Below are 17842 nucleotides of genomic sequence, written 5' to 3'. Positions count from 1 at the left end.
CCCTGAGGTTGAAAGCTCTTCTCCAGGTCTTTTTTAGAATATCAATGCTTTATCTTCAGCCACCAGTGCTGTAGGCTAAAACGCAGTTATCTCCTTGGTGGTCTGTTTGCCTACACTCCCAAGGCTAATGGCTTGACTTCATTATCTCACCTGAAGCTTTTCCCATTTGAGACAGACATGAAAAACCCAAAGCAGAGAAGTATGAGCCTTGTCGAGCAGCATACAGTCAATGGGGAGTCCTCCTGATCCCAAGTCTAGCCATCTTTTTATTATGCACGTCCAAAGACAAGCCATTTCACTTTTGGGAGCTTTGGTTTCTTTATTTCTAATCAGGAGAGGGGGCTAACCTCAGAGTCGGGACACTTGGGTGCCAGTCCCTGCAGTGACACATGTTAGCTGTGTGACTTGGTTAGGTCAAGACCTAGATCTCTCAGGGCCCCAGGCAAGTCTAAGATGAAGCTGTAGTATATTTGCAGATCTTTATGTGGAGAGGGAAATTCCTTAGGAGAGTTGTCTATGAGAATAAAATCACAGGTCCAGATTGGAGGAGGGATGGTGGGGAGGGGGAAGTATCTATTTCAGAGATTGTTATAAAGAAAAATAACACAGGATATCCCAAAAAGTCTTAGAGCTATTCTAAGGTATTAAAATTGAAAATAAATTTAAGCTATTTAAAGCTTAGGACAGCTCTAAGACTTTAGGGGTACCCTGTTTGTATAAAGCACTTTGCAAATTTTAAGGCATTATTTAAATATTTCTATTAGAATGAGGCTTGAGCTTTGCCTTTAAAGGGACAGTTTAAATTGGATAAAGTGGCATGGACAAACATGCAAAGGACAGAAAAATTAAAAAGAGCATTTGGGGGTGGGGAGCCTGGAAAAGTCTTTCTGTAGAAAGTAGCATTTGAACAGTCTTAGAAACCAAAGATTCTAAAAAACAGGCAGAAAGGGAGAGAGCATCATGTTTGTGGGGGAGAGCCAGGGCAAAGACATGAAGTCAGGCATGAAAGTGTGTTCTGTGTGGAACAGCAAGTCAAGGCAACTGGAATAGAGATTGCCTGGCTTAAGAAACCAGTATTAAGAAAGGGGAAAAGTGCAAAAGGATCAGGCTGTGAAAGGCTTTAAGGTAAGACAGATGACTTAATGTTCAGTTTTGGAGACAACAGGGAGTCACTAGGGTTGATTGAAAGAGTGTATGCATGTTTGATGGCAAGACCACACTCTTGCTTTGGGAAAATCATTTTGGCAGCTGAGAAGAGGATGGATTGGAATAAGGAGGGACCAATTAGATAACTACTGCAATAGCCCAGGTGAGAGGTGATAAGGGCCTACACTAGGCTTGTCCTTAGGTGAATGAAGTGAAGGGAACATACATGAGAGATGTTGTGAAGGAAGAAACATAAATGATTTGATGTCAGACTGGATACAGGTCATGAGAGCAAGTCAGAATTGAGGATCACACTGGGTAACATTGAAGTTTTGAGCCTGGACAAGTGAGAGGATGATGGTACTCTACATGCTAACAGGAAAATATTTTACCATTTTCCACTTAGACTTTTCCTTCTCCCAGTTTTTTTGGATGGATCCCAAAAGTGGTTGGGAATGTTCCAACTCTTAAGGGTCAGTACCAATGACAAGAGAAGAAATGGTTAACTGAAATTCAGTTTTTAAAGATACTGAAGTCAGATGTTTCACCTGCCATATCATTTGTTTCAAAAACATTTGAAAATTTCTACTAAAAGATTGTTTTAAATTTCATTTCCCTATATTTCCTTTTTAATTGTTAATAAATAATAAATCACTGTAAATAGAAGTAAAGAGCATAGATATCTAAAAAATAAGCTGTCAAAAATGACAGTATAATAATTAGAATTCATAGGATTCTGAGGAAATAACAGTTCACATTTATATGGTGACGAAGTATATAAAGTGGTTTCCTCACAATAACTGTGAGGTAAGCAAGGAAAGTACAGATATCCCTTCCACATTTTGACTTTTCCCATGGGGTTTTGATATATCAAAGGTCAACATGAGAAATCAAATGGGAATTTTGGGGGAGTTTTGAAGAGTTGAAGATATGAGAAAGCTGGTAGACAAAACAGAAATTTAGAAACTCAGAAATGCATAAAATACAGGTAAAGTATATATCATAAACATACACAATTTCTTTTTCCAATTTAAATTAAATTAAAAAGTTAAAGTTTTTTAAAAAGAACAGGAAAACCAGCAGAGATACACAAAGGCTAGAAATATAGAACTATCTTAAAAAGTTTAATAACTCATAAATGTGTATAAATATCCCCATAAAAGAAAAAGAAAAAATTCAGATCTCTTCTCTGATAAGGAGGGACAAAAATTTTTACTTGAATTTTCCAGATCTTGACAGGTGCAGGTCCACTCCCAAGGTGAGCAAGGGATACCTATAATGCTATCCCTATTTTAGACATAAAGAATATGGGACTTACATTACATAGTTATTATGTGAGAATGTCAGAACTTGAACCCCAAGGCTTCTGATTCCAAATCTAGTGATTTCTCTGACTACTGAGACAATGGATATTTTTCCCAAACTTGGAAATAAAACTTTAGGGACTATTCCCTAAAAATTTTACTCAGCACCACAACTAGCTAATTTAGCATCCAGGAATATAAAATTGTGCTCCTAACCATCCTAAGATATTCTCAATGTTTTTCTGCACCCTTCATCTTTTTTTTTACATGACTGTGTTACCCTTTTCCAAGACCTTATTAATGTACTCATTTGTTTACTTGTATTTACTCTTGTATTCTCACTTGTATTTACTTGTAAATTTGGGGTAACATGTTTTCTCCCCAAAATTACTTAGTTTCAAAAATGCAATTGGCGTTAATAATCAAAAGGTTCTTCCACAAATGTTTTGTGGTTTTTATTTTCTCTTTATTTATGAGCCTACCCTTTTGTTGGAAGTACAGACCTTCAGCAACAGACTTCCCCTAACTTATTTGCCGGCAAATGATTCCCAAACTCCAACCTTTTTTTGAAAAATTTATGTACATTTTCACACATAATCCAGATTTTCCAAAGACTACACCCCGGCATTATTAATAAAAACCTTTAAGTGTGTGTGAGGGGTCGAATTTATTGACAGCTGAATGGTCCCCTTCTCCCTCCCCAACAGTCGTTATCCTCTCTATAAAGTAAGGGGATGATAATAATAGCGATACCTATCACTTAAAAACAAAGAGTGGACGGCAATAGCCCACTCTCGGTGTCGACTCGGTGGGCAGCATAGCCAGCTCGTTTATTGCCGCCTAAGAAGCAGCTCAATTCCTAATCCCTGAATAGAAAAGACTCCCGCTCCACGCAGACGCTAAATCCGCCGAGTTGAAGAGGAAGAGGCCGGGGAACCGTAAGGGGCAGCTCCAGAGCAATACAAAGGTAGCCCCAGTGATTCCCCCCACCCCACCCCAAGGCAGACTACAGGGTCCAGCATGCAGTGAGCCCGAAAGCGGAGCTGCTCCTCAGGCTTCTGGCGCACGGAAGACTGGGAAGTGAAGTCTCCGAGGGGTTGCAGCGGGAGAAGGCTTCGTGAATCCACTCCATTGGAGTGCGCCGGTTCCTAGTCCGGGGAGCAGGGGTTTTCTTCAACCGGAGGTTTCTGTCCAGAGCTCAGTCAACTCCAGGGAACTAGAGGGGGTGGGGTTTGGAGAGCAATTGTTTTCCTCCTCCTCTCTGTCCCCGCCTCCGGCTGTACACCCATAGAGAATGGAGGGAGAAGGTAGTGACACGTGTCAATCAACCCTCCTCCTGACCTCCCCTCCCCCCTCCCCTTTTGGCAGCTGGAGAAGGCAGAGGAGGCAGGCAGAGGAGGTGGAGGGAGCGAGAGAGTGGCGCGCGCTCTGGGGCTCGCGCCGAGGGCCCGCGCCCCCGCCTCGTGCCTGCGCCGCCCGTATGTAAATGAGGGCGCGTGACGCGGGACGCAGATGGACAAGGGAAGAGGGAGAATGGCCGCTGCTGCCGCCGCCGCCGCTGCCGCCGCCGCTCAGTGCCGGAGCCCTCGGTGCGCGGCGGAGAGGAGAGGATTCCGGCGGGAACTCGATTCTTGGCGCCACCGCCTCATGCACTGTGTAGGTAAGAGAGACACAGGCCGGTTTCCCCCGGTCTCCGCGCGGCGGCTGCCTCGAGGAGTTTGAGCTGAGAGGGTTTTGAGTTGATATTTCCCCGGTTTCGGGTCAGTTCAATGGGGGAGAGGGGAGGCGGCGGCTCTTGGTCTTCCTTTTGTCTGGGGGGCCCGGCTCGACGGGCTCCGTCCGCAATCGTTGTCTTCTCACCTTGTTGTCTCCCAGAGACTGTTAGTTCGGAACTGCCCCCCCCTTTCTTCACCGCCCCCCCCCTCACAAGTGAGGGGATCGTTCCCCCAGCGAAACTCCGCTTCTTGCTTCTGCTCCTCCTCCTGTCAGCGCTGGGGAGCGGAGGACGCGGCTCTTGGCGGAGAGGGTAGGAGGGCCGGTCAGCCAGCCGGCCAAGAGGAAACTCCGGGATTTGGGTCGACAGCGAGAGGGGCTCGTCGCCTGCCTGTGCCCAGGGCGGGGTGTGGAGGGGCGGCCGGGAGGACTCGGCTGAGTTCAAGGAAGAAGCGGAGGGGGGTGGGGTGGAGGGAAGGAAGCTCCTCGGGGCGCTTGAAGGGATGGGGCTTGGAAGGCAGCGAATGTCAAGGAGAATAAAGTCTTGGGGGTGGGGGGCGCCGGACGGAGGTGGGAGCTCTGCCCTCCTCCCTGGGATCTGCGGCTCTGAGGCTTGGCGGGGGCACTTGAGCTCTGTGCTGCGGGAGGCAGCGGCGGCGGGGCGGGTAGGGGTGTGTGTACCTCTTTAAGAAGGAGCCGCTCGTGCGCTGACGGTTGGGATTTGAAGTTCTTCCTCCCTCTTTGGAAGTCTGGACGGATGGGGAGGGGGGTGTTGCTATGACAACGGCGCCCCCCCTTTCCCCTGCGGACGCCCCAACGGCTCTGGTCTCCTTTGGTGTCATGTGACGGTCTCCACATACTACTCTTTCCCCCTACTCCCCCCAAATCATTCCCAACCCCCCCCAAAGCCCCACCTTTTCCTTCTTGTGCTCACCCAGTTTGTAGGACTCGCCCCCGGTTCCCTTCAAACTTTTGCGTATTGGGGGGCCCTTTCCATGGGGCTGCTCCCTCCAGAGAGGGAGAGCTTTCCCACCTTGCTTTTGCCGCTTCTCCGCTGTAAGACGAGTGTTTGGAGTTCAGCAGGTTGGTTTCCTATTCGAGGGAAAGAGAATGGATTATTTTGTAAGGGGCGGTGTGGTGGTGTCTGCGAGGAGGGGGGGGGGTGTCAGGAGTTGGGGCGGGGAAAGGTTGTATTGTCTAGTTGCTTGCTTCGCTTTGGAGGATAATCTTAAATACGATAGAAAAACAAGTCTCTTGCTTGTTTCCATCTGTTCTTGTGCCCTCTTGCTCACCCCAATTATTTGTTTAGAGTCTTTAGGAAAGAATATCTCATTTTCATGAGTGAAATGTGTGTGCGTTGTGTTACTGGACACCATCGATACAGGAAATTAGATTGGGGGAGATTTTTCTAATTAGCGATTTATATATAGCATTTGTATAATTTGATATTGCTGCATTTAGACTGTATTATTAATGGGGTGTCCAGAGGATGAAAAGTTGGCAGATGGTAGGTTTTGGTCAATCGTCAAATTTGATTGTTTTAATATTTTAGTTATTAAAGAAATACTAATGGAGAATGGCAAAAAGTTTCTTGTGCTGCTTGAATACTGCATCAAGTGCGTTTATGTAATTAACTCAGATGGGGGAAACCTATTTTCACTTTTAGCTAAAGACTCTTAAAATGGTTAATTCTGATTCTAACTGAAGCAGGTTTAAGTCTGACCGGGCCGCTTTCACTGTACTTTTAGAACAAGACAGATTGGAGTGGTTTTAATGTAAAAAAAAAAAGAAAGATGAGGAAAAGGTGTTTAGTTTTTCCATTCATATCCTTCTATTAAGTACAACGATGTGGGTAGATATGTCCTTAGGAAACTCTGAAATGATGCCACCAGCCCTCCTTTTTCAAAGTCTTCTAATTTTAAGGACATTTAAAAACAAAACTATTTATGAAATAAGGGAACAACTTTTTGCCCTACCTTACTAGGTATTCAAATAGAATTGGAACTTGTTGGAAAAAAGTTATCGATGATGTGTTTTTAACATTATCTTTTAGCAGTGTAGGTGAGCTCTGGGTGAATGTAAAAGGTTTGGGGTTGTTTTTTTTTTTCTTGGCCTGGATAGAGCTGAGGGCTGGATCTGGAGTCAGGAAGGACTGGAGTTCAAGTTTGGCTTCAGACACTTAATAGCTGTATGACCCTGGGCAAGACACAAACTTGTTTGCCTCAATTTCCTCATCTCTAAAGTGGGAAACATAATAGCACCTACCTAGGATTGTTGTGAGAATAAAATGAGATAATAATTACAAAATGCTTTGCAAAATGCCTAGCACATAAGCCTATGTAAATGTTGGCTCTATTTTTTGAAAACCATTTCAAACCCAGCCATAGTTTATAGAAGTTTTAACAGTCCGGCCAGTTCATGCTTTTTATTTTTTTTAAGTACACTTTAAAATACAATGTATACATTATATTATTAAACTATATGACAATCCCCCAAAACCACTAATTGGGACTGAATATAACAATATATTTATATTTAGTTTTCTTTCACTGTAGTCATGTTTAAATAAATTATATTCTGAATTCATTTGCCAAATTAAAGCCATCTACTTTTATCTTTTCCTTCTTTCCCTACTTTCCATATCTGATTATTGAATAGTTTAGTACCTTGTTTCAGTGTTGGAAAAGAACTTTTTCTTGGACTTTGAAGATAATCTAAAAAGGCTGTTTTTAAAGGAAGAATAATACTGAACAATAGTCTTTATGCAGTGAAACGAAAAAAAAATTGCTTTATTTCTGAATCCGTCCTTAGTTTAGCTTATTGAAATAATTTGACTTATTCTTTTGTAACTTTTATAATATTCTCAGTTAAGGAATCAAGTCAGGGCAATAAGCTTATTTTGTTGTAAGTTTAATTTGTTGATCATTACATTTCATAATTATCTGAGACAACTAAAAATTTTATCTTGGATTTGGAAAAGGAAGTTTTAACTTTGAGAAGTATTGGAATAGCTTTTAGTTTATGATTATATTGTCTATAATCTGTGCCACCTTTTTGGTTTCCCCTTTGCAATCTAAGGCCTTGTCTCCCTCTGTAGAACATTATAACCAGAACTAGGGAGATGATGTAATTTCATTTTCCCCCTCTGTATTTTGCCTTCACTGTTCAGTCACTTGTGTACATTCATCTCTTCAACAAACACTTAATTGAATATCAACTGTATGTTCATTAGTGTACCAACTCTAAAAGGGGGAGGGGAGGGAGGTTGAAGATACAGAAAAGCAAGACAGTTCCTTGTTCTTAAGAACTCACTCTTAATTGTTCTTTGTTTAAGCTCTGAAAACTAAAAACAGAAGAAAGCCCAATATAAAGTAAATGCTAAATAACCCAAGGTACTCCACTTCTCTTTTTGAGTCTATAAATGATAATGTTGTTTTTTTTTAATAGGATAATAGGATTTAGAACTGTAAGGGAACTTGAAGATATTCTTACCCAACCCCCTAATTTTACAACTGTGCAAATTTAGATCTAGAAAGGGAAATGACTTGCCCATGGTCACATAGGTAATAAGAAACAAAACTGGGATTTGAACTTCTGATTTCACATCTAGTGTTCTTTTAACTACATTTCTTGTTTGTTTTTTTCCTTTGCAAAATACTTTTACAGTGAATATCTCATTCGGTCTTTATGGTAATCTTGTGATATAAGACGCACAGGTAGTATATAGCGGAGGAGACTGAAACCCTCAAAGGTTGTAATTTGTACAAAGGCTTATATAATAAACTCGTGAAAATGTAACTAGAAACCAGGTCTCTGACTCCAACTAACTTTTAACAAATGACAGTTATGTCAAATTATGACATATCTCCAACCTAATTTTAGCTCTTAGTTTCAGTTTCTTCTCTTGTCTGTCCTTTTATGATAGGTACAAATGGGCATCAAATTGACTGACTGGTTTGACTTTTTTCCCCTTGGACTACTCTAGAGGTGTAAATAAGTAAAAGAAGAGGAGGAGGAAACAAGGGATCAAATAATCTATGTCTTAGATAAATAAGTGGACTATTTCATAAGATCGTAGAATTTTAGAGTTAGACCTTTATTCATTCAACCTGTCATTTTAGAGATGAGGAAACCTGGACACTCATATCTCACTGCATCCCAAGGGCATATAATATTACAATAAGTAGTTACAACCACTAAAAAAATTCAGTACCAGATGTGAGCCACTCTAAATCTCCTATAGTTAATCTTTCTCTGTTTTCTTATCATTCCAGCCTACTCTTCCCATGAACTTTATCACTTCCCCCGAGCTGCTCACTACTGCCTCTGTTTGTAAAGTGGCCACTCATCTAACCAGACTGTCCCGCTACAATCAGCACTATGAGTTTATCAGGGCAGAGGTATGAGAATAAATTGAGTATTCTCTTCTGATGTCCTGTAGGGCAGTTGTAGTGAAATCTAATATTCAGATTAATTTAGAATTATACAAATTCAAGTATATAACTATCTAGATTGTGCTAACTTCTACCTTCGAACCTATTATCTTACTATTTCTTATCTAGATTCAGTTCAATACAAATATTACTATGTGCCAGGTGCTGGGGATACACATATAGGAAAAAAATGTTCCTGTCTTCTTGGAGTTTATATTCTATTAGGAGGAAACAGCATTTACTCAGATAAGTAAATAAAACTATATGTCAAATAATTTCAAAGTGGAGAAGAATTCTTGTAGAGATATCCTTGAAAGCCATCAAGAGGTCTAGGAATTACAAGAAGCAGAGGACAAGTAGTATGAAATCAGTCTGCAAAGGTAGGTTTGAGTCAGATTGTGAAGAGATTTAAATGCCAAACAGATGAGTTTGTATTTTATCAGAAGCAATAAGAAGCCACTGAAGCTTATTGAGCAGGGAAAATAACTTGGACAAACTTGCACTTGTGCATATTAATTTGTCAACAACCTGAAAGCATAAAGATCAATTAGGAGGCAAAAGATGAGACCCAGAACTAGGGTTATGATCACATGAGTGAATGATCACATGAGTGAAGAAAAGGGAATGGATATGAAAGATGTTGCAGAGGGAGAAGAGATGAGACTTGGCAACTGATGGGATATGTGGAGTAAGGTGGCAGGAAGACCAGAGGATTACTCTTAACATTGCAAACCATTAATTCATTGAAAAGATGGGTGTCCTTTCCTAGAATAGGGAAATTGGAGAAAGGAATGCATTTAAGGGTAAAGTTAGACTTTGTTTTGAATATGTTGATTTTGGGGTGCCTGTAGCAATCTAGGTGAATAAGCTCAGAAGCCAGAGGAGGGCTGGATGAGAGTCTGAGACTCCTCTGTGCAGTTTTTTTTGTTGTTGTTTTTTAACCCTTACCTTCTTTCTTAGAATCAGTACTCTGTTTTGGTTCTAAAGCAGAAGAGTAGTAAGAGCTAGGCAATGGGGGTTAAGTGACTTGCCCAGGGACACACAGCTAGGAAGTGTCTGAGGCCAGATTTGAACCTAGGACCTCCTGTGTCTGGGCCTGGCTCTCAATCTACTAAGCCACTCAGCTGTTCCTATGCTGATTTTGATGAGGTCTTTGGCATTGAATGTAAGGAAGAAAGAGAAGAGGACCCACGACAAGAGCCATGTTGTAAGGAATGCAAGACTGAGAAGGAAAAGTCAGAGGAACTAGGAAGAGAATGGTGCTATGAAACTATTGGATAGAAAGAATTTCCAGAAGGGGAAGGAATGTTATTTGGGTGGTCAGCAAAAGGGTCAAGAAGACCAAAGCCTTGTGATTAGGAAGCTAAATTAAATGGAGTTGAGAATGGGAGTTGAGGATCTGGAGGCAAGAAGTATAGGCAGCTTTTTCTAGAAGTCTGACTATGAAAAGAAGACATGTAGGGCTAAAGGTTAGAGATATGGTAGGGATTACTCTTAACTGCTGTCAGCAAGACCAGGAATTTGGGATGGGGTAACTGTTCAAGGATTTTTTTGTTTAAAAGTCCATTCTGATGAAAATTGGCTCTTGACTCCTTTGCTGTTTCTTGAATTCAAGCTCTGGCACTGTGTTGTACCCATGCTAGAAATAGGTAAATTGAGGCATCATTGATACTCTTATTAGGTAACTTGAAATCCATTATCATGTCAGGAGATTTTTTTTTTTTGGTGGTTTAGGCAGGACTAATTTGTCTTTTTTATGTGCCTCAGTTTTTTGTTGTTTTTTTTTTTAAAGGAGGGGGGAGGAGGGAAAATACTGAGGAATTTTTGCATGCAAATTTTGAGATACTGTATTCTGGATCATTTTATACAGTAGAAGATCAAAAATCTGCCATCCTTGGGACCAAGCAGTGTGCGAATTTTGTATTTTTGCAGATGTTAGATATGGGCTACAGACTGGTCTGAACATATCATAGCCTGATTTCTGCGTGGTGCCGTCCCCTCCTTGCCCACGCTACTTTCCTTGGCTGGCCGCACGTGCGCACCCCGCCCTGATTGGCTGTGCACGAGATAAGCGGCTGTTCCTGTGCCCCCCTACGTTCCTCTGACTTGTCTGACTTCCAGCCCTGGCCTTCGCTTCTTCCACCACAGTGCAATCCTGGGAGGAACAGCAAAGGTATGTGGATTTTGGATATGTAACTTTTCGATCTTCTACTGTAGTGATTCCCACTTAATTGATACATCCTAGCACCTTTTTTTTTTTAAATAGTGCTTATTTTTAGCGCTGTGAGGCATAAATTTATGTACTATGATTAGAGTATAGTGCAAATAACACCATTTCAGTTCCCTGGTAAATCATTTAGATTTTTTCTGTTTTGTGGCTATATCTGTATTCATAACAACAAATTTTTAAGTTGTGAGAAAGACAATATAAGGAAGGCCACTATGAACCTATTACTAGATAAATAAGAGTGATGGGTTAGTTGGGCGAACTTTTGTATATGCATGGTAAATAATATTGTTAAAAATTAAATTTGGAAAATTTTTAGTTGCGAATTTTATATCAATCTGAGATATTTGGACATAGTGGGGGGTTTGTTTAATATTCTCTTACCTTCACTACCCCAACTAAAAATAAACAAGAACATGATTGGGAATCATTCAGTCTCAGTTTCCTCTCCTAATCCCACTTGGAATTTTAGTCACTTAAAATTTCTTGCTGTCTTCTTTTTCCATTCATTCCCTTGGTAGATTAACAGTTTTTCCTCTTCAATACTTTTTTTTTAGACTGAAGCCTTTGTACAGATCCTGATATTCTCCCATGTTGCTTACTGCAGTGTCTTTGTCCAGATTTCTGCTTATTTTAAATCCTATATAAATAGACATTCTCAACAATCAGTTTTCTTACATAGTTTAAATCCCTAAGGTATCACCCTTGTGACTTTTAAATTGAGTGAAAACTTTTAGTATTGTCTTTAATTCATTCTATTGGTAGCGCCACTCTATGGCGCTTCTTATCTTCCTCTAGCCTCCTCCTTCTGTTTGTTCAAGATGATGCCACTTTTCATAAAAGGCATTTCTTGCCTTTTATCTTTTTATAAGACTTCCCAAATTAATGAAGCCATTTTGCCAGTTCCTTTTTCTTAGTAACCATTTCTACCCTTTAAAACTCAACTAAAAATTATTATTTTCCTTCAAATATTTTACTTTAGTTATTTCATATACCACATATAATAAACCATGCCATTTGTAATATACCATATATAATAGACTGGTTATTATATTTATCTCTGTTCTTAGTGTGCATATTTGAGCATTCTGTGTATGTTTAGCAAAAGGTCTATTATTTCTTTGATTTGAACACTCCTTCAAATGATACATATTATAAGATGTTCCTGTCTAGCCATCTTATGCCATTCTTGACCATGTTCTTCTTTTAAATCCTTTGGGGACTTCACTCAACGTGATTAGGGCCTATCTCATTCTCTTGATATATTAGGTGAAGATGAGGTGTAAGTGTTTAAGTTAACACCCACTTATCACTATATTGCTATGTGACTAGTCTGTCTTTTTTTAAAATCTTGAATATTTCATAAACAACCTTTACATTGTCATTCTTGCATAATTCTTCATTTGTAATACATTTCAACCACTTGTGCCTATTATGCACTCTTCATTGCCCTTTGGGTGAGCATCAGCTTTTTTTCTTCAACAACAGTAGTTACAGCTGGTATTGGTTTTAAAAGGTTGAGCTCCTTTCAAAGAGAAGCTTGGAATGGTCAAAAGAACTATTTGAACTGTTTCCAGAAGTCATTCATTCCTCTTCTCCCCTTTAATTCTGAGCCCAGTTCATTATATCATTTGCATTACCTGTCCAAGATAATATGTAAGAGCAGACAACCTTTCTAAGTTGTCCAATCATTGTAGTCTAGATTATTTATCATTCATTAATTGGTTTTGTGTATGGATAGTTAGGCTGAACCTTTGTGAGTGATTACAGTTATTTAGATATTGAAATGTCTTGGCCATGATGTAATCATCATAATGTCTTCTGCAAGCTGGATCATTTGGAAGGCCTTACCACCTTTTTCATTTGGTCTTCATGTTAGAGATCATCCTTGATTGTGACAAACACCCTTGAAAAGTATATATGTCTTTGTTTTGTGCTTCACTTTATATTAATCAAGAGGGCTTTCAAACAAGGTTATATTTTACACAGAATCTTGTATGATTTTTATTCCATATACATGGAAGATATCTTCTTGGAGAAGAATCTTTAAAGTAGCATTTTCCTCTACTAATTTAAATACTTTATATATATACACACATACAGAGAGAGAGAGAGAGAGAGAGAGAGAGAGAGAGAGAGAGAGCGAGAGAGCGCGCGCGCTAGCAACTGCTAAGCATGGTAACCTTTTATATTATCTATTTACAGCCAGTTGTTTGACTGGAAAAAACGTGGTCTGCTGTAAAAAATCTTTTGTGAAGGATTCTTCTCCAGCCTTCAAGGATTCCTTCCATCAATGTGTAGATATTTCTTAGATATTGTATAGTTGGAAGCATTTAAATTGGTGTTATTGATATTTCCTTGATATCCTTTTTCTGGTAATAAAAGGCTAAATATATTTTCCATGCTATCTTCTCCCTTTTTGAGAAGTTTGACAGTTTTCTCAATGTTCTCTCTTACAGTAATGTTCACTCCAGAACATCTTCATGTTTCCACTTTTGTGTAAATTACATAGTCCAGCTGCTTTTCCCATCTTTTCTTGGAGCTATTTTGGACTAATATTGGAATTCAAATGTATAGCTCCATCATTCTTAATAGTGAAAAATCTTTATTATAATTTAAAAAATCTTCCATTTTTTGTTTCTTGTTCCTCTCAGAGTTTCGTGTTTAAAATTCCTTGGTATATATTTGCTTGGTTGATTTTTGTGTGTGCATGTGCATGTATACATACACATACGCTTTTAGCTGATTTTTAAAACAGCCAAGAATTTTTCTTATTACCAAGTATTAAATATTAGCCCCTTAGAGGGAGTTTTTGTGAAATATTTTCTGATAATTCTATACAAGTGTATTGTTTCACATACTCTATAGATTTAGAGTTGTACTCTAGTATCTTTAAAAGGCTTGAGTATTTTAATATTATGATTTCAAATTACTCTTATAATTTGAGATGATTACAATGTCCTATTTTTAGCTGCATATTGAGTTTGGTTATGGGCTGTATCTAGAGACTTGTTCTCCATCTACTTGACAGTTCATAAAACCTTATACTTTGTCTCAAAGTTGCTTGTCTCCCCTGAGCTTTCCTTTTCTCCATTCCCCTGTCTCATAGGAATTACCAGTAGGAAAGGGAACTAGCTATCTGCTTCTTGTCTTATCTAGAACTATCAATTACTTGTACTTTTTGTCTCATAAGAATTTACAAGATTTGGGGGAAATCAAAAGGAGCTTATTACTACACGATTGGAAATTTATCTCGTAAGTGAGTATCAGCAGCCAACTAGGTGGCTTGGTGTAGATAGAGAGCCAGATCTAGAGATGGAGGTTTAAATCTGGCCTCAGACAATTCCTAGCTGTATGACCTTAGGCAAGTCATTTAATCCCATTTGCCTAGCCCTTAACCGTCTTCTGCCTTGGGCCCTGATGCTTGGTATTGATTCTAGGACAGAAGGTAAGGGTTTTTTAAAAAGAGAGATGATATCAGAGGTCATCAGTTAATATTCCTTTACTGGAAATATGAGAGCTTTCTTAAGACTTCATGGTTTGTGCTTACTATGTGCAAGATACTGTTTGATGCAAAAATTGATGACAAAATCCTGTACCTAAGGAACTTAAATTCTTATGGGGCATGGGGAGTATATAAAAAAATTAAGAAAACAAAAAAAAAATAACTACATAGTACCAGTCAGAAAATGAACAAAAAAATGGTATTAAAGAGATCTTATTTGGTAAGAAAAATGTCTTTCTGTGGAGGAAACCAAAAGGGGAAGAAGCTGTGTAGCATTTTGTTTTCTTAAAGCTACAGGGGGACACACAGTACTACATAAGGGCTAGAAATCCTATGGTTGGTCTGAAGTCAGGAGGTCTACATGATGGATATGTGAATAGGTAAGTCATTAAGGCAAGTTAAAGAATAGTTGCTGATCTGCAAGTGTAGTATGGGTTAGGATTAGGGTTGTTGCTATGCAATTCTATCCCCAATTCTAAATAGGAATGATATTAGAGAGGATACAATTTTTCTTAATTTCACTTTCCTGGCTAAGGAGGATATAGGTATATTCAAGTAAATATGTTCTCAGCAATTTTAAAGGTACTTTTTTTGGATTTGATTGAACTTCTACTGTGGGCTAATACTTGAGTTTTATGCATTACCTTCCTCATATTAACCATAGTTAATGATTTATAAGGTAACATTTAAATGCATCAAGGAAACAGGCTTTTTAAAAAACTCCTTAGTGATTTTTTTGTGATTATAATTAACTACTTGGCCTTCACCTTTCCCACATGTCAGTTACATAGCAATAGTAGAATATGTGGATATGTGTGTGAGTAGATAGATAATATCTCTATATCCACAAATACATATCTGTATTTGGGTTGGCTATAGACATCTATATTTTTGGGTGTATATGGGTCTGTCTGTGTATCCCATAGGTTGCAGGTAACTAGAATTGGCAGCTCCCTCTAACTCCTCACTAAACAAAGAAAAATTAATTTAAAAAATCTCCACCTGTCATCCTCTCCTCCATTACTCAAGGAATATGGAATCTTAGAGCTGGAAGGGACATAGACTATATGGGAATACAAAGAATCCGGGTGGTCTATGTTTGAGAAGGAAATATATGTAATTTTTACATAGCCACACAACTTTAGCTTTTTTGTTCTCTAGCAGACTGTCAGGATAGGTCAGTGTTCTGAAGAAGATAAAGTTTATACATTCCTCTTTAAATTTTCCATTTGTCATTATTCATTTTAACTGTTATGAATTTCCAGATCTATAATCAATACTCTTTAAAGCATTTGACAGTGTTGATTCCTCATTCCTGAAACTTACTTTCTTAGCTTCTTAGGTACTATATTCCTGGTTCTCATCATTCCTCTGAGAATTCATTCTGTACCTTTCCTAGCTCTATCTCCAAAGTAATCCTCAAAGTTCTGTCCTCAGAAAAGAATCTTTAGCCAACTTACTGATCGTTGGTGATATTATCATTTGCTATCACTTCTGTGTGTATGACATCCAGTTCTAATATCTAGCTGTGACCTCTCCTCAACTTCAGGCCTACATTTCTACTTGGCTATCTTATAAGAACCTTTAAAGTAAAAGTGTTGTCTCTTTTCAGTTTGTCATCTTCTCTTCTCCAAAATCTGCTTTGTTTACAGACAAATCTTTTGTAAATAGTCACTTCTTTCTTGTAGTGTCACACTGCATCAAAACTTTAACCTTTCATGTTTCCCTTTTCCTTCCTTGCCCCTGTAAAAATTAAGTTTAAATCTCTAATAATAAAACATATTTATATCTCTAATAATAAAAATATTATATTTTATGATGTTTATTAAGGATCATTAGAAGTCAAGGAATAAAGAAAATGCAAAATAAAAGCCATGTGCCCATGGCTGATTAGCCCATTTAAAATCCCTGCACTTAGCTTACCACTATACTTGCTACATCATTTGCAAAGGAAGAGAGCATGGGAGGCTTTACTGCCAGTTAAATACCAATAACATGATCTCGCCAACGTGGAGACTCAGGAGAGATTATAGGAAATTCTGGGAAATGCCAAGGACTTCTGGGGAATGAAGTCTAGGGTTCAAAATCTCCATTTATACACCCCAGATGGTTTTTTCTACCTTCATATAATCTTATCTTTTGTCCTTTTCTCTCTACATAGTTCCTTGCTCTCTGTGAACTATTTTACTTAACTGTATTTTATCATATTGCATCTCCTTGTTTCTATAACACGTTTTTGATGATCTGACCATATATATTTATACATATATCCTTTTTCTCTGACTTTGTTGTTGTACACTAATGGCTTTTCATAATAACCTATACTCTGGCATAACTGGACAACATCATAATTCCTGATAGCCTTTATTTTCTTGTATCCATATCTTTGTTTATGCTTTTCCTTACACCTAAACTCTTTCTGCCCCTGTCCTTTCCATTACCTCATTTCTATCTACATAAATACTTCTCTATTGTCACTCTTTTCTCTTGCTAGAATTCAGTTAACATTAAATACCTACGGTGTGCAAAGTATATTAATGCTATGTGCTGGGGACTTACTGGATTTTCTTTCTATGGCATATGCCTATGAGGCAGTTATTTTCTCCCTATTTTACATAGTAAAAAACTGAGGCCCAATTAGGTCAAGGATTCATCTGTGTTCAGGTAGTTTGGAAATAGTAGCCCTGAACTTTGAACTAGTTTCTTGACTAGAACTATAACATGGTAGAAAGAATGCTACCACATTATATTTCTTGCCTGTGCACTTTATTGGTATTTCCTAATAACAATTCCTTTTCTTGCCATATATTATGTTTCAAAGGATCATAAATTTGGAAGCAGAAGGTCATCTGGTCTAATCCCATCATACTAATGCGTCAGTCCAGTCAGAGAGGGGCCCCAGGGATGTAAGCTCCTTCTAAGTATGAGTACCAGGGCTGATGTGACCTTTGAGGATGAAGAAGTTGCGGGGGCATGATGGAGAAGTCAGGAGGAGTGTGACCTGGTGGAAAATGAGAAAATTTGAGGATCTTAAAAGTTGGATGACTTGTTCACCTTTCTCACACAAGTAGCAGAAGAAAAACTGAGATATAAACCTAGATCTTCTGATTCACAAGTGCTCTTCTTACCACTATCCTCCCTTATTACTTGTATACATGTTACATGTTTTCTTATGATGAAATTATAAGCTTCTCAAAGGGTAGAGACTATTTTTGTGGGTACTTGCACCATGCATAGTAACCTTAAGCTTAATTAGAATTCAAAAAACATTTAAAAAGCCATTTCTATATCACCACTTTCTTTCATTAAAATATATTGCCAAATTTTATTTTCCTTTCTTTTTTATTTAATGTCTCTATGAATCAGATCTGGGTACATTATTTCATTTTCTTTTGAAGGAATTTAGTAAAAGCAGTTAAATATTGTAGTTTATTAGAGTAGGTAACTAATATCAAGAGTCATTATTTTACTCAGCCTGTTAAAAGGGTAGGTGCTAGAATTTTATGTTTTCAAT

At 38.6% G+C, this 17842-nt stretch overlaps 1 protein-coding gene across 19 annotated transcripts in view; it reads left to right on the top strand.

Annotated features, from left to right (window-relative positions):
- The first annotated feature begins 2900 nt into the window (after positions 1-2900).
- LCORL (ligand dependent nuclear receptor corepressor like) overlaps positions 2901-17842 on the top strand; it is a 154815-nt gene continuing 139873 nt past the window's right edge. For 4 of the 19 annotated variants that reach the window (XM_056802462.1, XM_056802455.1, XM_056802463.1 and 1 more), the window contains exons 1-3: positions 4123-5246; positions 8438-8563; positions 10529-10769. Coding sequence is in view for 8 of the 19 variants with exons in the window: in XM_001368840.4 (XP_001368877.1) it covers positions 3963-4110 (148 nt within the window). In the remaining 11 variants the exon portion in view is untranslated. The other 15 variants (XM_056802453.1, XM_056802451.1, XM_056802454.1 and 12 more) reach the window with 11 other exon arrangements.

The sequence above is a fragment of the Monodelphis domestica genome, chromosome 6 (assembly GCF_027887165.1).
Source record: "Monodelphis domestica isolate mMonDom1 chromosome 6, mMonDom1.pri, whole genome shotgun sequence".
Lineage (NCBI taxonomy): Eukaryota > Metazoa > Chordata > Mammalia > Didelphimorphia > Didelphidae > Monodelphis > Monodelphis domestica.
Note: the sequence above shows the minus strand (reverse complement) of the source record. Positions and strands in the feature narration are given on the sequence as shown.